The 24,145-nt window shown below is 53.8% G+C and overlaps 1 protein-coding gene across 2 annotated transcripts in view; it reads left to right on the plus strand.

The window, feature by feature from the left end:
• The first annotated feature begins 2,062 nt into the window (after positions 1-2,062).
• Positions 2,063-24,145, plus strand: part of SMARCD3 (SWI/SNF related BAF chromatin remodeling complex subunit D3) — a 37,113-nt gene continuing 15,030 nt past the window's right edge. The window contains exons 1-3 of one of the 2 annotated variants that reach the window (XM_070423642.1): positions 2,063-2,129; positions 3,872-4,012; positions 10,288-10,367. In XM_070423642.1, the coding sequence (XP_070279743.1) occupies positions 3,943-4,012; positions 10,288-10,367 (150 nt within the window). In that variant the 5' untranslated portion in view covers positions 2,063-2,129; positions 3,872-3,942. Of the gene's footprint in view, positions 2,130-3,871; positions 4,013-10,287; positions 10,368-24,145 lie in introns of those variants that run through there. The other variant, XM_070423645.1, reaches the window with a different exon arrangement.

The following is a 24,145-nucleotide window of genomic DNA, read 5'->3' on the forward strand; positions in this document are numbered from 1 at the left end:
TCAGTCCTCCCCAGCTCTCCTGGACTGCACTGCCGCCCCCTCCACAGCCATGGCCCCCCTGTCTGCATCCTCCTCCAAACCCTTCCCGAGCCTCAGTCTGTGCCAGGCTTGTGCTGGCTTCTGGGTGTCCAGGCCAACAAGCCCCAGTCCCACCTTCCTGGAGCTCACAGTCCTGAGGGGGAACGGACAAGGGAGCAGCCACTTAAAATCTAGGTGGTAAGTGCTGGGAAGCAGGCCTGCTGCCGCCCACCTGGGAAGGCAAGTGGAAGGGCTTTTGGCTGAATCCCTGATAATCTTACCCCTGATCCAGGCTGCCGGGTGGTTTCCTTACTGACTGTGAGTGGGAGGGGGAGAAGGGGGACACAGGGTAGGGTCAGAGGAGGCGGGGCTGCCCGGATGGCTGCTCTGCCTGCCCGGTCTGGGCCAGGCCTAGGCCAGCTCTTGGTCTGCTGCCTGCTGCTGCCCCCACCTGTGGCCTCGCTGCCTGCTCTCCCTCTGGTGACCCCACAACACACTCCCTTATGTCAGAACCACCTCTGCTCACTTTTGAAACTAACCATCTGTCCCATCAGAAGGGCTCATTCTGGGAAGCTTATTCCACCAAGTTAATAGCTGATGATGGGAGGGGAGGGATTGGGGGCAAGAGGGTGGATACTGTCTAAATCAGTGGTTCTCAACCTTCCTAATGCCGCGACCCTTTAATACAGTTCCTCATGTTGTGGTGACCCCCAACCATAAAATTATTTTCGTTGCTACTTCATAACTGTAATGTTGCTACTCTTATGAATCGTAATGTAAATATCTGATATGCAGGATGTATTTTCATTGTTACAAATTGAACATAATTAAAGCATAGTGATTAATCACAAAAAAATATGTAATTATATATGTGTTTTCCGGTGGTCTTAGGCGACCCCTGTGAAAAGGTCGTTCGACCCCCAAAGGGGTCACGACCCACAGGTTGAGAACTGCTGGTCTAAATGAACTCTTCTTGGCCCAGAGGAGTGGACGCCAGCACTGACCTAGGGCACCAGGGCCCCTATCATGGGAAGCCACCCAAGCCCCCTCAAGCCCTACTATCCAGACAGCTGTCCATGTGTCCCCCAGGTCACTCAGCAAGCCTTCCCACATCACTATACCCACCGCCACACCCTTCCCTGACCACCAGGAGTCCCTGGTTCACAGGCCAGCATCCCGGGAAGGGCAGCGAGGCTCACCGGCACTCACATCCCCTATGGGGCTGGGAGGAACTGAACACATCTTCCCAGGGCTGCGCTGAGGGTGTTTCTGGCCGGTTTAGTGTGTGCATATTGTCAAAGGGCTGTCAAAGCAGCATTATTCACAGTGGCCAGAAGGTGGAAGCAACCCAATTGTCCACAGACAGGTGAGTGGATAAACAAAATGTGGTCTGTGTATATACACATTGCACATACACATGCAGTGGGATCTTATTCAGTTACAAGGGAGGGAATTCGGACACAGGCTACAATGCGGAGGAACCTTGACGGTGTTATGCTAAGTGAAATAAGCCGGACACAACAGAACAAATACTATGATTCCATTGACGTGAGGCACCAGAGTAGTCACGGAGTGATCAGAACCCCCTGCCTGGCTGGATGCCCAGAAAGGACGCCTCTTGGCTGTCAGGGTGCTTGCGGAAACATGAGGAAAGGAGACGGGGACCTGGATTAGACCAGGCGCGGGCGGGCGAGCCAGTCAGAGCCTGACCCTGAACCTGGCCTGGAACCTAAGCCCCCCCCACCCCCCCCTCCCGACCGCCTCCCCGCCAAGGTGTGAGTGTGTGCGTGTGTGTGGTCCTGAAGAGCGTCATGTCTCGGGTCACACAGAATGCCCTGACGGCCTGTGTGCATCCGTGGGCGCCAAGTGCACCTACAGACCTCGGGCGCATTGTGCGCAGGCCAGCGTGGTGCTCCCAGCGTGGGGACCGCACGATCAGTTCGCTGGGGCAACGGCGCCTGCTCCGATCCCTAAGTCATTATTCAGCTCCTCGCTCTTTGCAGACGCTCCCTGCGCCTCCCCCTCTCGGGGCTGCAGCGGCGCAGGCGCCGGCCAAGCCGATCGCTGAGCGGGAGCGGGCGGCCGTGCTCCCGGCCGTCCCGGGGGAGCAGGTGAGCGACCCATGCCGCTCGGCCTCCAGGCCCTTTGGGAGACGGAGACGGAGACGCTGCCAGGCCGCGCTGCGCCCCCGCCCCCGCCTTCCCTGCCTGGAAGTACCCGCCTTGCCTCTGTTGGCATCACCCCTCCTTCTCCTGCCTGGCATCCCTCCTCCCCCCTGCCTGGTTCCCCTCTCCTCCTGCCTGCCTGGCATCCCTTCTCCGTGGCTGGCATCCCTCTCCCCCCGCCTGGCACCTCCCACCTTATCCCCCGCCTGGCACCTCCCGCCTTATCCCCCGCCTGGCACCTTCCCCTTACCTGGCATCCCCCTGTCCCCGCCTGGCACCTCCCGCCTTATCCCCTGCCTGGCGCCTTCCCCTTACCTGGCATCCCCCTCTCCCTGCCTGGATGCTCCTTCCCTTTCCTGATGCCTCCCTCACTCCTGACTCTTCCTCCCTGCCCCCTGCCTGGCACCCCCAGCCCCAGCCTGGTTCCTCGTCCTCCTGTCCCCTGTCTCGCCCTCTTCCATGACTGCCAAGTTCCCACCCGCCGTCCTGGCCTCTCGGATGCCTCCCTCCTCATCCCTCTTTCCCTACCTGGTACCTTTCCAGCCCCCCGCATTTCCCCTCCTTCCCTTTGCCTGGCACCCTCCTGCCTGGTACCATACTCTCCTCCCTCCAGTCTGGCACCTTCCCTCCTCCACGATTGTCTTGCACCTACTCCTCCTCGTCACCTGTCACCTCCCCTCTGCCTAGCACTTTCCCATTCAACTCTTGCCTGGCATCCTTGCCCTCTGCCCTACACCCCTGCCTGGCACCTCCCCTCCTCCTCCCTGCCTGGCGTCTTCCCACCTCCCACCCTGTCAGCACCTTCCCTCCTCCCCCTGCCTGGCATCTTCCCTCCTCCCTCCTGCCTGGCATCTTCCCTCCCCCCCCCTGCCTGGCACCTCCCCTCCTCCCCCCTGCCTGGCACCGCCCCTGTCTCTACTTGGCTGTATGCCTCTCTCCTATTCAGGTGTTTCTCTCTCACCCACCTTCCTGCAGGGCACCTCCCCCAGTCCTGGGCTGGTAATCTCTCCCCTGTTGGCATCTTCCTCTCCATGGCCTTGTCTTCCTCCTCACCCTTCCCAGAGTCACCCCCTGGCCACCAGCCCCTGCACATGACCTGAGCCACTCTCAAGCCCTCCACTCCCGCCCCCTATCTACATCACCACCCTCCCCTCAATCCCCATGTCCCGCCACCGTCTGCCTGGGGACCTCAGCACAAGCCACCCTGAAGCCCAGGGCCTACAGGGCGAATCCAGGGAGGCCCTGAACAGCGAGGGGATGGCTGCCACTACCTGCCTGCCGCTCCTACAGTTCCCTCGCGAGGCCTAGGCTGACCAGAAGCCACCCAGTTCCCATCCTGGCCTGCTGGTCACACCCTCACCTCCAGTGCCCAGCTCTCTGCCCACCTGTTGCCAGGTCCCCAGAGCTTCGCCCCTGTAGGGACCTGGGCCTGCCTGGGTTCTCAGCTCTGTCCCTGTTCTGTCCTCGGGAGCCAGTGTCTGACGGCTTCCTGCACACACCCTGTCGCATCCCATGCTCTTCCTCATGCCACCAGCCTGGGCCCTCGCCACCACCTCAGTCCTGGTCACTCCCTGTCAGGGGCTGGTCCATGGTGGCCCCTCAACTGTCTTCTTCCCCAGCCTCCTGGGGCCCTTGAATCTGCCTGGGGCTCAAGGTCTGCCGGCCCTCCCACTGCCCTCTCCTTTCAGATCCTCCTCAGAATGGCGCTTGGAGCTGCAGGCGAGGTGGGCTCTGGGCCCGGACCTCGAGGGGGCACCGGATGAGTGCCCTGCTGCAGCACCCTGCCACCCATGACTCCAGGCCTTCAGCACCCACCCACCGTGGTACAGGTAGGCACTGCCTCCCCCCAGCCTGGGAGCAGGAACCCTGGGGCCCAACTGAGAGTTGCTGGCGTCTGGCCCCCTCTTGGCCCTTCTGCCCCAGCCAGGCCCATGGTGGTGCCTCTTCTCAGCCCTCGCACAGCTGGAGCCTCAGCCCAGGCCCCGCTGGCATACCCTCCACCTTCCCCCCTCCTGTCCCTGGGTCCTGCCTCTCGGAGCCAGCTGAGCCAGGGACAAGCAAGCCTGAAGCCGTGTTTTTGGTTCAGGTGAAAAGGGTATGTGTCTATGGCTTGTTCCACTTCCTTCCCACCAACAGACACCCCAACACACATCTCTCCTCTCCCCCATGTGTGAACACACCCCCGGGTCCACAAACGTGCTCCCACTGCTGGGAGGAACCTGCTGACCCCTGGCACCAGGTGGCCTCCAGAAACCTAACCCCAAACACGCTGTGGCAGACGTGCCAAAGCCTGCAGGGCCAGCGGGTTTGTTCTTAGCAGGAGGGGAGGTAGCAGCCTGTCGTACAGCCTTGGGGGAGTCAGCCCTGTGCTGCCGCTAGGCAGGCCCGGGGCTCAGAGGCTCAGAGGCGCTCCGTGGGGCCCACTGATGTGAGCTGGACCCTCCTGGGCCTCCTCCTGGCAGAGGGAGGGGAGGACGGCCTGGCTAGTCCCACATCAGCCCCCCTGGCCCAGAAGGACACACTGAGGCACTGCATGGAAAAGCCACCTGCCGGAGGGCGCATTCATCTTGGGGAGGGGCTGGCGCTGGTCTGAAGCCTGCGATCTGGTCTGGGCTCTGCCTGCCCAGCCCCACCTGCCTCTCTGGCTGCCTCACTGGTGGGGTCACCTGGCAACAGCCTGTGAGACCCAGTCCCAGCAGGAGGAGCGGACAGGCCATCCCGCAGGAAGTGCCACAGGGCCCTGGGAGGGACATGGGGGAAGCCCTGGATGGGCCATTTGAGGCAGCCTTTTGGAGAAGAGGAGATAGGTCAGCTGGTGCCAGGGTCAAGGGTGGGCTGGATGAGAGTGGCTTTCTCAGCTTCTCCTTCCTCAGAAGCTGCTGAGGACTCAGCGTCCTGGTGTGGCTGCTCTGAGGCCGGGGCAGCCCCGTCCCCTCCAACCCCGACCCCTGTGGCTGGCAGGCCCAGAGGATGGAGCAGCAGGGTGGCAGGGAGCTCCAACATCCGCCGCTGTCACCCTGGAGTACGTGCAGTGAGGGGGCAGGACAGTCAAGGCCCCAAACAGAGGTCCCATCCACTGCCCCAAACCTAAGCACCATCTGAGGGGAAGTGGGGACCTATTCCTCAGCTTGCGGGTCGGTTTTAATGCGGAATCCTAGAGGAAAGCTATGAGCTAGTGTCCCACACACGTTCTTCCTGGGTGCTCTTACGTTCTGGGGTGTCTGAGGGCAGAGGCCAGGTCCCATAGGGGTGGGGAGGCTGGTGGGAGGCAGCTGAGGTCCCTGGGAGATACGCCAGAGTCAGGTCCCCAAATGGTCAGGCCTCATACATTCCCACCGGTTTGGGGTGCACTGAGCTAAGCCCTGAGGGGCTCCCCAGCTGCAGTCGGCAGGTGCCTCAGGCTGTGAGGATGGGCAGTCGGGGAGGGGAGGCTTGAGAAGACTGGGAGGCCCTGGGACAGTGAGTACATCCTGGTGACACCTGGTCCCCAAGTGGCCCCAGTCACAAGGTGGATCTAAGGCTTATCTGGGATTCCTGGGGAGTCAGGAGCCCCAACCTCCCCATGTGCTGAAGGTGGTGAGGAGTCAGGTGCTAGAGGAAGTTTCTGGCAGTTTATTTCAGAGTCACATTAGCCTAAAGTGGCCTTCATTCAGTATGTACAGTGGTGGGTGTGGAGCTGGCTTGGACGCCTGGCAGTGTGGGCACGTACTCTCACTTGGATGCTGACAAGCTCTGAGCTAGCTCGGGTCTAGACCAGGAGTCCAGAGCTGGACTATCACCCCGCCCCGTCCCCCACCACCCCCGACGGCCGCCCCCCCCCCCCCCCGCCCCCCAGCGCTTCACAGTGCGATGGCAGGTGAGAGCTCCCTGTCAGTGAGCTGTTAAACAGCGGAGGTAATGGGCGAAGGTGAAGGTGTCGCCAGGAGGAGGCTGAATGGCCCTGGGTTTGGTGGATTCCGAACTCTCTTCAGTTGCTGCACCAGTGGGGTCAGCCTGCGTCTGGTGGGCACTCAGCTAAGGGACACTTTGTGGGGCCCTGTCCCCCAAAGCAAGGCGTGTGCAGACCCTCGGTGACCGTAAGGGACCCAATGGGAGAGCAGTTGCTCCCAGGCTGGCCCTTGATTTGCTTCCCAAGCTGTGAACCTGACTTCTCTGTGACCCAAACCTGCAGGAAATTTGGGTTGGTCTTATGCACAGGTCCCCCTGGTGCCTTGACTGGAATTTACGAACTTGGATCACTCCATGTCAACCGTCTCTCCAGACTGCAGAGCACTCTGGGCCTGAAGGGAGGGAGAGAACGGGGGACGAGAGGATGCCCACCTCATTCCAGAGGAGTTGGAGGGAGGTAGCACAGGAAGGAAATGTATGGCCAAGAAGGGGTTAGTGCCCAACATGCAAACCGAGAGGCCCTGGGACCCTCCCACGTGCGGAACATGAGCACTCATGTGGGTCACGCTGCCCTTATGACAAAAAGCACACCATTTGTTCAGAAACACTGTGGTTTCTGGCCCTGACACCCCAAGAAGTCTCTCCTGTATGATGACATAAGGGGGACACTGGGTGACAAAGTTAAGTGAGGTCCTTAACAACACCCTGAATTTCCTGGGCTAAGGCAAGGACTAACACAAGCTGGGCAGCCAGAGAAATATTGCTGATTGTGCTCAATCCAACGATAACATTTAGAAAAACCAGAGGAATGCATTGCCTGCCGTCAGGAAATCCTCTCGGTTAATATTTACAACAGTGTTTCCGATAAATATCAGGCAGGAGGGCTCGGTTCCAACCAGGAATCATGTAGTCACATTCCTGGGGTAAGGGTAGCATCCTCCTAGGAGAATAGAGACCCTCCCAGCATGTGTGCCCAACGGGGAGTTTGGGTGGAGAGCTGGCCCCACCACCTGCCTTACCCACCAGGTCCTGAACCCACTCAGAAAGAGCACGGCTGCAGGGATTTCTCAGTTATTGTGGGAAAGCTGGACTGAAAGAGGGCCTTGAACCTGAGGCCCAGATGCAGACCTGTGTGCTCACTGGGGCATGGGAACAAGAGGAGATGGGCAGGCTTCAAGGGAAAGGCAGGGACGGCCTATATTCACTCCACCCCCCCGCCCCGCCCCCGCCCTGCCCAGGAGAGGAACGTGTCCAGCAGGTGTCAGACTCTCACCACTTCATCAGACAGCGCTCCACCCAAGAGAAGGGTGGAGAGACTGGGCAAGGAATCTTCTCTTCAGAGGAATAGAGGAGAAGCTTTCTGTGAACACATGAACACAAGATGCCAGGGTTGCCTCTCCAGTGGGGATGGGGCCGGCCACATTGCTGACCTGGGAGTAACCTTTGATCCCACCCCTTCCTTCTTTCTGCATAAGAACAATCACCTCATTCTTTTTTAAAAAATGCATTTATTTTTTAAAAAATATCTTTATTGTGGAGGGTATTATAGATGTCCCCCTATTCCCCCAATTGCCCCCCTCCACCAAGTTCCTGCCTCACTGCAGGCCTTCATCATCCTATGGTCTGTGTCCATAGGTAATGCATATATGCAAGATCTTTGGCTAATCTCTTCCCACCTCCACCCCCTCTTCCCTTTGAGATTCATCATTCTGTTCCATGTTTCCATGCCTCTGATTCTATTTTATTCACCAGTTTATTTTGCTCATTCGATTCCTTGTTTGTTTATTTTGATTTTTAGATTCAGTTGTTGATAGATATGTATTTAATGTTCATATTTTTCTCCTTCTTCTTCCTTTTCTTAAAGAATATCCTTCAACATTTCATGGAATACTGGCTTGGTGGTGATGAACTTCTTTAGGTTTTTTTTGTCTGTAAAGCTCTTTATCTGACCTTCAATTCTAAATGAGAGCTTTGCTGGCTAGAGTAATCTTGTTTGTAGGTCCTTGCTACTCATCACTTTGAATATTTCTTGCCACTCCCTTCTGGCCTGCAAAGTTTCTGTTGAGAAATCAGCTAACAGCTGTATGGGTGCTCCCTTGTAAGTAACTAACTGCTTTTCTCTTGCTGCTTTTAAGATTCTCTTTCTGTCTTTAACCCTTAGCATTTTAATTATGATGTGTCTTAGTGTGGGCCTCTTTGAGTTCCTCTTGTTTGGGACTCTCTGCACTTCGTGAAATTGTAAGTCTATTTCTTTCACCAGATAGGGGAAGTTTTCTGTCATTATTGCTTCAAATAGGTTTTCATTATCTTGCTCTCTCTCTTTATCTTCTGCAACCCCCACAATGTGAATGTTGGTACTCTTCAAGTTGTCCCAGAGGCTCCTTATACTATCTACATATTTTTAAATTTTTCTTCTTCTTTTTGCACTTCTGATTGGGTGGTTTTTCCTTCCTCATATTGCAAATCATTGATTTGATTCTCAGAATCCTCTACTCAACTGTTGAATCCCTGTAAATTATTCTTTATTTCAGTTAGTGTCTGCTTAATTTCTGACTGGTCCTTTTCATGTCTTTTGAAATTCTTACTAAGACCCTTGAAAGTCTCACTAAGTCCCTTGAAGTTCTCATTAAGATTCTTGATTAACCATATAACCATGGTTTTGAACTCTGTATCCAGTAGTTTGCTTGCTTCCATTTGTGACATGTTTCTTTATCTCTGCATTTTGGCTGCTTCACTGTGTTTGTTTCTGTGTATTAGGTAGAGTTACTATGTCTTCTGGAACTAGTAGAGTGCCCTTGTGTAGTAGGTGTCCTGTAGGGCCCAGTGGCTCAGCCTCCCCAGTCACCTGAGCTGGGCACTGTAGGTGTGCCCCTATGTGGGCTGTGTGCATAGTCTTGTACTTGAACCTTGATTGCTGTTGGCGTCACTGGGAGGAATTGACCTCTAGGCCAAACTGGCTGTGAGAACCAGCTGCAGTGGAAGAGCAGCTGTGCAGGAGACACCCCTATGGAGCAGGACTTGCTTTAGTAAGGCTTTGGTGCTTACTGAGTCTGCCTCTTGAGTGTGTTGCTTGTGGATGTGTAGAGTTATAATCTGGTATGGTCTGAAGCTATCCATCAGGTACACTGGCTCTGGGGCCTTCTGGGAGGTTCAAAGTCAGACACTGCCTGGGCCACCTGGCAGGAGCTACAGAGAGGTCTGTAGATGGCTGCTACTTGTATTGGGCTTATGAAGTGCCCAGGCAAGGCCAAGCTGTGAAGCAAGGCAGGCTGGTGCTAGTGCTGGGTATTGGGCCCTTTATTGATAGGTTTGGGGCACACTGACACCAGCTGCTGCTTGTTTGAGAGATTTTAGCAAAGTTTGAAGCCTGAGCCAGGACAGGCTCTTCATATGGAAAAGCTACAGCAAACAGCTTGGGTGGGGCTGAAAATTGGATGGGGCAGGGTTTCAGGGAATCACCAGTGGGGAGCAAACAGTGTGAGCCAGGCTGATGGAAACTCAGATATGGTTGCCAGTCAGCTCTGCGACCTGGGGGGGAGGGAGAGAGAAGGGGCTCAGAGAGGGGTAAAGTGGGATAGGAGGTCCTAGCACTAGAACAATGACACCTGCCTGCAAGCACCCCCTGTCTGGGAGAAATCCATCCCTGATTTCCTGCCACTATGCCAAACACTCCTCCCTGTATGTCTCTGTGTCCCCCAAAGCCATCTGGCGCTGGAGCTCAGAGGGATAGAGTCTGAGTAAGTTCATGCTCTGGCCTTTTAAAAGGAGCTATCTGGGTCTCCAGCAGCCTCCGTGTCACTCAACCACAATCCCTGCTGTTTTTTACAGCCTGAAGTTACAGGGACTTCTCCTACCAGCTCTGGAACCCTGGGCTGGGGCCCTGATGTGGGGCTGGGACCCCTTACTCCTCACAGGGGGTGCCTCTGCAGCCAATATATCCCTTGCAATTAAAAAAATGGCACATGTGGGTGTCTGACCAGCCTGTTCTGCGCTTCCACTCCTCCTACCAGTCTCAATGTGCTTTCTTTTTTACTTCTCTAATTGTAGGACTTCCATTCAGCCAGCTTTCAGGTAGTTTTGAATGATGGTTGTTTTGTACTTTCATTGTAATTTTGATGTGGTTGTGGGAGGCAGCAAGTACCGGCATTTACCTATGTCACCATCTTGATTCCTCTCTCCTATCACCTCATTCTTTTATTTGATTTTTATTTCCTAGACACATCTCAATTCCATCGGCTTACTTCTCAGGTCACCATCCTGGTCCATCTGCTGCTGTCTTCTGCCCAGATCACTGAGGTAGCCACCTAATTGGTGCCCCACACTCAGTCTGGCCCCCTGCCCCAAGCCCCAACTGACCAGGGCATTCACAGGGGGCTTCCTGAAACACGACCTGGCCTGTCTTCCATGTCCTCATGGCCTTCAAATAACTGCCCTCGCTCACGGCCTTCACACATGCTATTCCCTTTGCCAGCAATACTCTTTCAGCTCCCTTCACCTGCCTAAGTATGCTCATTCTTCAAGGCTAGACTTAAATGCCACTCCTTCCGGGGACACTTTTTCACTCCCCAAAAGTCAGTAAAGTCAGTCCCACCTTCTTATGTACCAGAAATTTAAATATTTCATTGTAGAGCCCCTTAAAGGCACAGACTGCATGCATCTGTCTTGTTCAGCATAGCACAAAAAAATATTTCTTGAATGAGCGAGTGAATAAATGAGGCAGTCAGAGAAGAAAGGAGGTGGCCCTGACAGCTGATCCTAAGATGAGCCTGCCATCCCTTTTACTGTTGGCTATGCCCTCTCTACACCCCCATGACCCAGGAGTGGTTCTTTCTTACCTGCCCACCTTGACCTGCTAACACCTGAGCAGCTCCATCCAGCTGCTCTTGGCCCCCACCCGGCAGTCCCTCCCCAAAAGGACCTGTTCACCATGTTCCAAAGCTTAGTCCTTCCTCAGTTGTTCTTGTGGTGACCTTGGTCTTGCCCTTTGGAGAATATTTCTGCTTCCATGAAATTTGTCCGCCCCCAGACACTTGGAGACAGTCGTCACACACTCTGCACCTGCTCTTGGGAACATCCAGTTCTGGCTTCTTCAAATGTTCCTACCTGGGGGCATGTGCAGGTTGTTCATGACATTGGTGCCCACTGGGGAGAGACAGCCAGAGGGGGCGAGGGTGCCTAGTGGTGTCAGCCTTTGTATTTACTCAGGCCTGGTCTTTCATCTGTAAAGTGGGACTTAATGCCCCTTCCATAAGGATCCTGTGGATGCTGAGTAACAGGCACTCCACCCAAGGCCTCATGTGTGGTGAATGTCAGGAACGCCCTCCTCAGTGCATGGGTTAAATGTCCTTCTAGGGCTGCTCCGGCTCCAGGTGTCATCTGTAGACCCCAGAGCAGGGGTCCTCAAACTACGGCCCGCGGGCCACATGCAAATACAAATATTGTATTTGTTCCTGTTTTGTTTTTTTACTTCAAAATAAGATATGTGCAGTGTGCATAGAAATTTGTTCATAGTTTGTTTTTTTTAAACTATAGTTTGGCCCTCCAACAGTCTGAGGGACAGTGAACTGGCTCCCTGTTTAAAAAGTTTGAGGACCCCTGTCCCAGAGCATGACTTTCTAGCAGTGACCAGGGTCTCCCTTAGTTCCAGGCCACACCCACCATTGGCTCATAAAGGCCCGGGGTCAGTGAGGAGCCCCTGGGGCTTCCTCCCACCAGCCAAGATGTACCTTCTCCTTGTCCCATGCCTGTGCAGTCATCTTCCCAGCCAGCAGCTCTCCATCGGCCTGATGTAACCTGCATATTTGAGAGGCCTAACTTCTTTCCTCTAATAGAGTTTTCAGTTGGAAGGGGGCGGGGGGGGGGGGGGTGAACCGGTGTGGGGCTCCAGGAGAGAGCCCTGTGGTCCCCCAGCTCTTTGGGGCTGTGGACACATCTGACTGAGTTTCAGCAGCTGAATCAGCAGCAGGGCCACAGGTGGGTCGCTTTGAGGCAGGAGGAGGGGGGAGGTCCCTTTGGGTGGCAGCTTGAGTAGAGAGGGAAGAAGCTGAGACCTGGTTTTGTCACAAATCTGACTTCCCCCACCCATCAGGAAGCATCATTTTGCTTTTATTTTTGTGCCTCAGTTTACCCTCTGAGCCCCTATTTTACCGCCTCTTATCCTATCTCACCCTGGCCTCTCTCTTTCAGGTTACAACTCTGTCTTTGAAACCCTTCAAAAATTTGCCTGTTCAGTAGATGATAGCTCTATCTGTCAAGACCCCCCCTCACCCCACAACTGCCCCCGCCTCGTTGCCCACCCCTCACTTCCTCAGCAGCACCTGAGGCTTAGAGCACCACCTGCAGGAGGGAACAGAGCAAAGCATGTGGAGTCAGAATAATAGCAGCCAGCGCTGATGGAGGACTCATGGCAAATTCAAGAACTGTTTTTAGAATTTTTCATGGCTTAACATTTATCCTTACCACAACACTATGAGGTAAATGCCATTATTATCTTCATCACTTTTAAGATGAGAAACTGAGGCACAGAGAGGTTAAGTAGCCTCTGAATGGTCGGGGCAAGAATCCCAGGTGGGGTCTCTGGACCACATCTGGCTCTCAGAGGTGTGTGTGGCCCAGACCACAGGGAACAGCCAGGCCCTCTACCTCCAGCAGAGACCTAAGGTCAAAGGCTAATTGTTCTGGTGCTCAAAGCCCAGACCACTTATTTACATTAATTGCTGAGCCCCTAGGGACATTAGAGTTTGTGGTCCCTAAAATAGGGAATTAGGAGGAGGAGTGGATTAGAGAGCTCTTGCCCGTTCAAAAAGGGGCACCCCCTTCTAACCTCCACCTGACTGTCCAAGGTCTTGGTGGGTTTATTGCCAGATTTCCCGTTTCTTAAGAGACTGGAAATGTGGTTCTTTATGTGAAATCTGCCAATTTTTAAGGTTTCTAAGAGTGCGTAAGACACAGTGTGGGCTAAGCGAGAGCTGTCTGCCTTGCCCAATTGGTAACATCCATCTTGAACTTTCCTTAACCCTTGTCATCTCTTTTATCCCTCAGGCTCAGGACGTTTCTCACCCCGAGAACTTGAGGGCCTCAGTTTGAGAAATATTGCATTAAGAGTTGCTGTTACTTTAGGTAGTCTCTTGTCATCAATGAGTTATAAACAAAATGTGAAGAACTTTGTCAAAATGTGAAGACCCCTTCCCAAGTATCAGTCAGGGATCCCATTTTGAGAAGCATTGCTCATTAATCCTCAATGGTGTGCTGCTGATGGGAAGGGTGGGGAAAGCTGTGCAACCCCCTCTCAACTTGTCTATGTTTAAACCTGGAGCAGTGGCCCCACCTTCCACACTAGTTCGCTGTCTGGCTCTGTCAATTATTAACCTTGTGCCCCTCATTTTTAAAAAGGGTGTAGTAATATCCTGTCCTTTCACTTCCTGGGATGTTGAAAGAACCAGATTATATAATGAATATTGAATTGTTTTATAGGCTTATTAAGCTTCATTAAGATATATATGTTAATTTGGACATATATCCAAAGTATTTGACAAAGACTTTGACAAAGTCTTCCCCAATATTTTGAGTTTGGCACATAAACATGGTCTGGGTGCAGTGGTGTGTGTTTAAATACCCAACAACTGGCTCTTCACAGGCTGGGAAGGGGGAGCTGAGCTCTGATCTGTATTGTTTGCCAATTCCTATGATGTAAATACTCCTACTGTGGCTGATTGTATTTTATTACTTATTTATTTATCCTCACCTGAGGACATTTTTCCACTGATTTTTAGAGAGAGTGAAGAGAGAGGGAAAGGAAAGAAAGAGAAAAATATCGATGTGAGAGAAACACATCGATGGGTTGCCTCCTGCATGAGCTCCGACCAGGGCCCAGGCCAGGGAGGAGCCTGCAACCCCTTGACCGCAGTCAAACCCAAGACCCTTCTATCTGCAGGCCGACGCTCTATCCACAGAGCCAAACTGGCTAGGGCACTGGCTGATTTTTAACTACCACATGACACTCCATCATGGGACTGGATATTCCTATGATGGAGTAAATTTACTGCCAGGTGAAGACAGCCCCAAGGGGGTAGATTGTCTGGAGAGAGGGTTTTGTACTGGTGCCTGTCCTCTTTCAATATCTTCAGCAAAGAACTGGATGAAGAGAGGTTATGCTCACTGGGTTTATGAATGAGGCACAGCTGGAAAGGACAGTAAGTATATTGGATAATGGAACTGAGATTCAAAAGCTCTCAAGCCAGAACAATGGGCGAAGGCTTACAAGATGAATATGAACAGGAATAACTATGTGTCTGTTCTTGAGTCCACAAAGGCAACATTACAAGAATGGGATGGGGAGACATGCTTTGGCACAATTGGAGTAGGAAGCGAATTGAGGTTTAATTGACATTGAGTTCAATACAAGGCCAGAGTGGGAAGGGTGGTTACCAAGGAGTGATTCATTAACAGTGGTACTTTATTCAGCCCTCTGTGACTTAAGGCGAATTTTCACACGTCCTCTCATTACTGTTTTGCTATTGACAGTAACCCAATGAGACGATAGTATGCCCATTTTAGAAATGAAGGGAATGAGGGTCAGACCGGTTGACATGACTTCACACTGCTGTCTTCTTGTCCATTGGCTGTGGGGTGAACACTCAGACTCAGGTCTTCTGGGCCAGGCTCTGCCCTGTGTTGTGCTTGTGGAACGCATTGTTCTAGGGCAGTGGTTCTCAACCTTCTGGGCCTTTAAATACAGTTCCTCATGTTGTGACCCAACCATAAAATTATTTTCGTTTCTACTTCATAACTGTAACGTTGCTAATGTTATGAATCGTAATGTAAATATCTGATATGTAGGATGGTCTCCAGCGACCCCTGTGAAAGGGTCGTTTGACCCCCAAGGGGTCGCGACCCACAGGTTGAGAACCGCTGTAGGGGCTGCGCTTAGGATATGGGAGCAGAATGGATGGCCCACGGACTGGCCAGCAGGTCACATGCAGACCACTGTAGGGATCGTGAAGAGCCGTGTTGGGGTGGACTAGTAATTAGTACCTAGGGCTGCCACGAAGTACCACAGACCATGGCTGAAACAACTGAAATGCATTTTCTCACAGTCTAGCGGTCGGAAGCCTGAGATCAAGATGTCAGCAGGGGTGGTCCGTCCTGGGGGCTGTGAGGAAGGACCTGTGGGGAAGGCCTGCAGATGGCCATCTTCTCCTCTGTCTCCTCACATCATCTTCCCTCTGTGTGTGTCAGCCTCTGTGTCCAAATGTCCCCTATTTCTTAACGACGCCGGTCACATTGGATTAATCAACCTAATGGCCATCTGAACTCGATGACCTCTGTAAATGCCATGTCTCCATATAAGATCACAGTCTGAGGTGCTGTGGGTTAGGACCCCAACAAATGACTTTGTGGGGAACATAATTCAGCCCCTAACGGGACTGTGATCGCTGCCTTCAGCATTGGGAGTCCTGTCTTTTGCAGGAGAGAGATGAGCTCTAAGTGACCAGAACCTCCAGGAGGTTTGAGCCTGGGTTACACCCGCCACAGGAAGAACCAAGGCCCCAGGAGACAGTTGGACTCCCTGCCACCGTGGAATCCCTTGGGCCCTGGCGGCTGGAACACAGGCTCCCCACCTGGCTCTAGCTCTCCCCTCGGGGGACTGTGCGGAGCCGGAGGGGGCCTCCTCTCTGTGCCACTGATACGGTCAATGTGCCACATGTTCGCTGGCAGCCAGCCCATGGCAACCCTGCAGCCAGCTCCCCAGAACTCTCGGCAGCTGCAGCTGCTGGCTTCTCCTCCACTGACACCGAGGCCCGCCGCACCGCCCAGCCACAGCCCCTGAGGGGTAATTCCCTCTCTCCTCCGCAAGGACTACCATCCTCCTAACCAGTGCTGGTCCAGGCTCCCCTGGCTGCCGGCTTCATCGTGAGAGACCTTCACTAGTGCGTACCCAGGGCTCTGGGATGGAACGCAATACCTAGTACTAGAACTGCAGCCTTCCTGGCGGCTGGGGTGGGGGGCAGCTGACATGAGCTTCTTGCATCTTGCAGCATGTCAAGGCCTTCAGTCCCACCAGCCCCTTTCCGGTCCTTAAACTCAGGTGTCTCGAGGGCTGAGGCTGTGTCTAGCACGTGAGTCAGGAGTACTTCTCACAAAGCAGTCCCTAGTGGGTGCTCACTAAGCATGGGGAGGGGAAGGCAGAGGAGAAGTGGGGGAGGACGGTGCAGGGGGAGGCCCTGCTTTGCCTCTAGGTGTCTTCAGCAGCAGCTCCCAAACCTCGGCTTCCCTGGGCCAACAAGCAGCCTTGGGAATTATTCCTGGGTTTAAATCCATTGGTTTGCTGTGGTGGCTCCTGAAGCATCTCCCTCTTTCCTGCAGTGCCTACCGTGTTTCTGGGCCACATATACAGGCTAACCACGCCAGGCCCGGCCTGCATACTGTGGCCATTCTCTGCTCAAGGAAGCTTCTGGTGGTTTGGGGAGAACCCAGACTCCCCCCAGGACCCCATAGTCATCATGAGTAACCACTATGATCCCCACAACTGCAGGGCTCCAAGGGCTCCCTGGTTTCACTGCTCCCCTAGCTGGGGGTTGGTCTGCAGCAGGACCGCCAGGGACCCAGAGTTAAGCAGAGTAGTGGCAGTGGAGCTGGGCGGGGGGGAGAAGGGGGAGTGTTTGAGAGGTGCAGCATCAGGAACCCAGCAACAGCAGCAAGCTCTCATGCAGTGCCTACCCTGTGCCAGGCGCCATGCTGAATTCTGCACACATGTGACCTCACTTTGACACTCCCATCCACCTGCGAGGCAGGTGTAAGGATCCCTGTTGTGAAAATGGAGAAAATGTGGCGTAGACAGTCAGGTAACTTGTACAAGTTTCGGTCATCAGTGGCTGAGCCAGGCGTGAACCCACCACTGACTGACTCTGGGGCAGTGGTTCTCAGTCGGGGCAGTTTCTCCCTCCAGGGACACGGAACCGTGTCTGGAGATACTTTTGTTTGTCCCACTAGAGCAGTGGTTCTCAACCTTCCTAATGCCTCGACCCTTTAATACAGTTCCTCATGTTGTGGTGACCCCCAACCATAAAATTATTTTCGTTGCTACTTCATAACTGTAATTTTGCTACTATTATGAATCGTAATGTAAATATCTGATATGCAGGATGTATTTAGGCGACCCCTGTGAAAGGGTCATTCGACCCCCAGGTTGAGAACCGCTGCACTAGAGGGCTGAGGGTGGTGGTAGAAATTACTGAATAGAAACCAGGGATGCTCCTAACATTGTATAATGCATGGCACAGCCTACACACACGCGCGTACACACGCTCACAGGCACACATGCACACGCATGCGCACACACACACACAAGAGTTATCCAGCCCAAAATGTCAACAGTGCCAAGAGGACTTTAGAAGCCTTGTTCCCAGGTTGAAGCTCAGAGCTATCACACCATAGACCTGCAGAGACCCCACTAGAACTGTGGGTTCAGGACCTGGGGAAAGATAGGCCCCCAGCCCCTAAACCCAGAGGACCCCAGATTTCTTGGGGAAGCAGGCAGAAGTATGTGGGGTTGAGAGGAGGTGGGCCTGCCAGGCACCAGGGATTTCACAAAGCCGGCCTCAGCCTCCCCATGTCCCCACGCAGCAGACCCTATAAGTCACTGGAGCGATGGGCAATGGGCAGGGCAGTTAGGACCCATTGTCACAGGCCTGGGCTGAGACAGGCTGGGTTGCAATATCTAAGGCAAGAGCCTAGGTCTGGGAGCAAGGACATGGTCAGGGCAGGGCCAAACACTACCCGGAGTGGGGAATCCTTATACAGGTGGGCTGGGGCACCAAGCAGACTTTCTTACAAAGGCTGGTGGAGACAAGGGGTTGCACCTAGCAGGTCCAGGCCCCAAGAACACCTGTGTCCTCCCCTCAGCCGCTGCATGGTGAGTCTTCATGGGGCTTCTTGGCTGTCACCACACTATTGGGACCCAGGACTAAAGCACAGTCTGCTGACTTATAGGGTCTGCTATGTGGGGACATGGGGGAGGCTGAGCCCTGCTTCGTGAACCCTGATCCCTAGCATGCCCGTCTCCTCTCAACCCCACATACTTTTGCCTGGTTCCCCAAGAAATCTGGGGTCCTCTTGGCACAGATGGAGCCACTTGCCTTTGCTCACATTCATTTCTCCTACCCTCTTAGGCCAGATTGAGTTCTTCAGACCTGTGGCCACCAAGCGGCACCAGGAAGGCAGGACAAGGTGGCCCTGGATCTGCCCAAGACCACCACCTGCCTATGGCCAGGTAGCATGTCCCTGTAAGAAGCACGAACCGGGGTGGCCAGGTGGGAGGACAGAGAGGCATTGCTGATCTGGTGTTCGCGTGTGCGTTTCCCACCCAAGAGTTACATGCACACGCGTGTCCTTCCGCACGGCCAGGAGAAGCCACCAAACTGCCCACTGCTCCACCCACAGGAGCGAAGGGCTAATTCAAAGTTGAACTAAGATTCATTTTTTTGGCTAAAGGATATTTCTAACATAGGACTTAAAGGAACCTCCTAAAAATGCATTGAAATTGGTTTTAGACATCTTGATGGTGCATTTCCTAGAATTTGTATTCTTAGTGTTTGAAACAATCTGCTTGAGATCTTTTGGGGTGAATTTTAAAAGACAAATGAGAGTAATTCAGCTTAAATGTACAGGCTTCTGGGAATCTTGATTTTCTTCTCTAAAAGGCAGGTGTTTGGGGAAGGGGGAGGTGTGTGTGTGTGTGTGTGTGTGTGTGTGTGTGTGTGTGATTATTCCCAGGGGGCAGGCATTCTATATGGAGATGTCAGGGAGGCAGCTTTGGATGGACAAAACCCAGAAACCTTGAGGTTGGGAGATGGATTTGCAGTCCCAACTCCACCCCGTAATAGCACCGTGACTGCTGGCAAGTCATATGGCTCCTAGAGCCCTTTTTTCTTATCTTTAGAACAGGAATCCTATCCACTACCTGGTAGGGTCTCTGTGAGGCCTAGGCTGGTTACTGTGTGTGAAAGTGCCTGGCTGGCCAACAGTAAAGTTCTGTTCAGACCTAAGCCAATGCTATTGCTACGAATCCTACCATGACATGAGCACAGATTGTAGCATGTATGCAGGTGTCATTTGGAAGCATGTAGAAATGCATTGCCTTCACCTCTGAGAAATCACTGTCTCGGCCATGTGCCAGCTACTCGGGATTTATTCATGAACAGGCCAGAAAGGCCCCTGCCTTTGTACAGCTTACCTTCAAACAGAGGGAAGGAGGGGGACACACTAACACAATTAGTAAGTCCATGACGTAGAATGGTGGAAGGTGTGCAGCACCACGGGGAGATGAGCAGAATATGAGATGACTGCAGAGGAGAGGGAGGGAGGGCTGCAGTTTTTAATGGTGTGGACAGATTGTACCGATTGAGAAGAGGACATTTGAACAAAGACTTTAGGGAGATGGGAGAGTTAGCCATGCAGAAGAGCCTTCCGGGTAGAGGGAACAAAGCCCCAGGGCTGCCCAATGCCTGGAGTTTCTGAAGAACCACAATGAGGCCAGAGGCTGGGGCACAGACAAGAGTGAAGGATTGGCAGGAGGTGGGGACAGAGGGAGCAGAGAGTAGCGTTGGGACTGGGTTCTGGGACCCGCAGGACCTTGGTCCTTACTCAGAATAAGATAGGGGGACTTGGGAGAGTTTCAAGCAGAGAGATGATGTGATCTGACTCCCCTTTTTATTTTTTGGTTTTTTTTTAATGTTTTTATTTATTTCTGAGAGGAAGGGAGAGAGAAATAGAAACATCAAAGATGAGAGAGAACCATTGATCAGCTGCCTCCTACACCCTCACCCCCCAACCTATAACCCAGACATGTGCCCTGACCTGGAATCAAACCGTGACCTCCTGGTTCACAAGTCGACACTCAACCACTGAGCCACACCGGCCAGGCTGATTTCCCTGTTTAAAGGACCACTCTGGTTGCCAAGTTGAGAATAGACTTGGTGCAGGTTGGAAGCAAGCTAACTACCACTCACAGATTGAACCAGGTGGTAGCAAGGAGAGGTGAGAAGGGGCTGGAGACTGGATCCAGAGCCAACAGGACTTGCCTTCAGATTGGATGAGGGATATGAGAGAAAGACAGGGTTCTAGGGTCACTCCAATGTTGGTGGCCAGAGAGCAGGAGTTTGTTGTGGGGATATGAAGGTGGAGCCATCTATGAATGATCCAGGTGGAAATGTTGAGTAGACAATTGCATATCCAAGTCTAAGAGTTGGGCAAGGGGACTGCTTGGGAGGAAAACGTTGGTAGTTGTCAACATATAGATGGTCTTTAAAGCTATGACACTGGGTGAGGTCACCAAGGAAGTGACTGTGGAGAAGTGAAGAGGACCAAAGCCTGGGCCTGAAGTGCACCCACCCTGAGAGGGAAGATGAGCTGGACAGCCCCGGAGGTGAGAAGGGGCAGCAAGGGATGCAAGAGGGAAACCCAAGGATGGGAGTGCTCTAGAGCAGCGGTCACCAACCTTTCGGACCTCACGGACCACCAGTGGCCCACGGATCACCGGTTGGTGACCGCTGCTCTGAGCCAAGGCTAAATAGTATTTCCAAGAGGAGACAGTGGCCAACTGTATGGAATGAGGCAGCTGCTTGAGCAAGATGATTCCTGAGAACTGCGGGCGGCCCCGACAGGAGCATTTCCAGTGGAGCAGTGAGTAGGATGTGTGCCAGCAAGGATTGGGATTGGGAGAAGATAACACTTTTGAGAAGCTTTGTTGCAATTGGGCAGTGACCGATAGGATGAGCAGATGGGGAAATGGCAGGACTTTGCGTTCTGGCAGGAGGCATCCAGGAACGAGGGGAAGGCTGACCATGTGATGGTGTGGGAGAGAATTGCTGGAGCAACGTCCTTGAGGGTGTGAGAAGGGACAGGAGCCAGGATACCAGGGATGGCAGCTCCGGACCAGAGCACAGATAACTCCTATAGGAACAGGACCACAGCACAGGTGACTCCTATAGGAACGGGAGAGAGCTGCTGGGAGATGGGAGGTTGGAGGGAGTCTCTGGAAGTTTCTTTCATTTTCTCAGTGAAGCAAGAAACACGCCTATCATCTGGGAGTGCAGAGGGGAGGAGGATTTTGAAGTCAGAGGAGGGAGAAGAAGAAAACTCATGTCGAAGTGGGACCAGGGAAGGAAATGAATGGACCAGAGATGGCTCGAGGCCATTGAACTCTGTGCTCCTGAAGTGACAGTGAGACCAGTTCCAGGCAGGGGTGTGTTTCACTCCAGCCACAGTCAGCTGCTGGGTGCAGGGGAGGAGTTAGTGAAGCTGGATTTAACTCTTAAGAGAGTCAAGAATAGATGCAAAGGAGGTTAAAATGAACTTTTATGTTATATATATTTCACCGTAACTTGAAAGAAGAGAGTCTATATGCAGGTGTCATTGCAATGAGGGATGTGGGTCAGAGAAATGGACCCGAGGTTCCAGTGGAGTCACAGGTTTGGGGGGGTTAAGGCACTGGACGGAGTGGTCAGAGAGTGGAGTGCTTGAGACTGATACCGGGGTGCGGACTGCAGTGCCTGGAATGACAAGGCACAAGAGATGACCTGGGTGTGAGTGGCTGGGAGTGGGGTTGGGGGGAGGATCACTGGAGGTGAGGAGGCCAAGGAATCAAGACCAGAGGATCTGAAAAACATCAGGAAGAGGGCAGGGAGTTACACTGGTGGGAGTGACAGTGAGCTGGAGCTGGAACCCCCAGGAAATGAAGGCACCATGTGTGGGGATAAAATGCAAAACTGGGGCCTGGAAGCCGCTGCCATGAGCCAGGAGGGGTACTGCCCCACCTCAAGGTCAGTGGAGGCGGATGGGGGGGTGGTTCTGGGGAAAACATCATCAAGGGGAGCCGAGCTCTGTCACAAGAAAGCAAAAGGGATGTTCATAGAAGTGGCCAAGTGGATTGGACATCTTACTTATGACAGAGCACAGACTAGAAGGGCTCAGGCTGGTGGGAGAGGGGAGCAGAGAGGGTGCTGGAGCCTTGCGGGGCCACGCCTGCCGGAGTGGAGGGAAGTTCGGGGTTTCTTATGGCAGGAAGGCAGGTGTGCCACAGGTAGCCCACAGGCGTGGTGGAGAGGCAGGGTGTCGGGTGAGGGGCAGAGGGCAGGGCTCCCTGGGCCCCACGGATGCAGAGGACAAAGTGCATTTCAGACCCTGAGAGCAGCGCTCACCCTTGACTCTAGGGGAAGCTGAAGACATCTGGGAGGCCAGGTCCCTGAGCTGTTCCATGGATGTTTTATCTGTACATTCCACTGCTGGGAGATGGGAGGTTGGAGGGAGTCTCTGGAAGTTTCACCATTTGGTTTAATTTCCCCAAAAATGTCTTCAAGGAAATGCAGATGAATTCTTTTCTCTAGTCAGTTCTCTTCACTTGGGTGACATCCCAGACCTCAGAATGTAGTGGCTGGCGGAAATCCCTCTGACCACCTGGTCAGAGCAGTGGCTGAGGCCTCAGGAGTTTTCCAGGGTGAGGAGCGGGATCTTTGGTCACCATGACATTGTTCTGACACTGGTCACAAAGTGGAGCCAAGGGTCTCCCAGCCAGGGAGCACAGGGAGCCAGGGTCCATGCTTGAGGCCTGGCAATGGGCGGCAACGTCCTTCCCCGGCATGCCAGCCAAGGCCCTTCTGGCTTTCTCGGAGGTCTGGGTAAGGCAGCAGTATCTCATTTCACAGAGGAGGACCTAGCACCTGGGGCGGAGGTAGCCGTCCCAGGACCACGCGTAGCCGCCATCGCAGAGCTAGGAGTCCACAGGAAGTCATGAGCTGCCCCTGAATGTGGTCCCCAGCCCCCGAGGCAGTGAACAAAGTGAGGATTGGACCAGCATCTGTTGATGGACTTGAGGTGGGCCAGGATGTTAAGGACATAAAGAGGGGTAGGTGACTCCGTGGAGCCTCAGGCATTTGGCAGATGGCAGGAGCAGAGCTGGAGGGAAGGCTTCAGCTAGAGAGAGGGTCTTGTGAGGATGGGTGGGGTTCCCGGCCCTATGGATCCAGGTAGGCTCCTGGCCTCAGGGAGGCAAGGAGGGACCTGTGCTGCTGCTGCTGCTGCTGCTGCTGCTGCTGCTGCCGCTGCTACTTGGTGTCCTGACGGCCTGGTCTGCGAGTCCTGAGGCCACAGATCCCCCTTGCGTTTGCCCTAAATGTAACTGGTCCAGGAGTGAGGATGTTTCTATGGGACTGAGGCTGTTTCTATGGGAACGTCCCTGCTGCCCGACCTGGCAGAGCCATGCTGGTCCCACCCAGTCGGCTGCAGTCGGCAGCCTGGCTGTTAGAGCACCACTCAGGACCAACCCCATCCTTGCTGAAATGGGGACCAGGCCAGTGTGGCTCCTTTTTGCACGGAGCCACAAGCTGCTGGGCATGAACTGTTACCTAAAGAATAGGAGAGGGGAGTGAGAGAAAACTGGCTGTGAATCCAAAATGTGCCTTCCCTTTGGCTGCACGTGCTCAGGCCCCAGAGCCTCAGCTTTCTCTCCTTCCTGACCGGCAGGTTCCGCATCCTGGTGTTTGCCCTCACTGCATGTGAGGGGCAGGGAGGGGGTCACGGAGCTCCCATAGACAGAGGAAACCACTCACGCAAAGAAGGGAAGGACTTACTCATCTGACTAACCTTTACCCTGCGCCTGCTTTCTGTGCAGCCCTCGGGGGACCACAGGCAAGGCCTTGCCCCCTCCAAGGGGGCCGACAGCATAGTAGTGAGGGACCAACGGAGGTGTGTGTGGGACAGGGACCCGGGGTCTTTGTGGGTTAGCAGCACCCTGGCTTGGCATGGTCCTTGCTTCTCTGTGTCTGTCTCTCTCCTCCCCGTCTGTCTGCCTTGGTTCCCGTGTCTGTCTGATGGAACCTTTGGGTTTCAGGGCAGGAAGGCCCTTTTCCTCCTGAGGAGCTGAGGGGCGATGGTCCCACACCTATTTTGGTGGCCTACTTTTTTTTCCTGTTTGCTTCTTTCTGTCATATTTGTCTCTCTATATATGTGTGCAAGCTGACACAGAAAGGCAAAGTCTCAGAGAGAGACAGACAGCCCCTTAATAGTAGCAGACGGCG

This window comes from Myotis yumanensis, unplaced genomic scaffold (assembly GCF_028538775.1).
Source record: "Myotis yumanensis isolate MYYU_CA2020_CCGP unplaced genomic scaffold, mMyoYum1.0.hap1 SCAF_9, whole genome shotgun sequence".
Taxonomy (NCBI): domain Eukaryota; kingdom Metazoa; phylum Chordata; class Mammalia; order Chiroptera; family Vespertilionidae; genus Myotis; species Myotis yumanensis.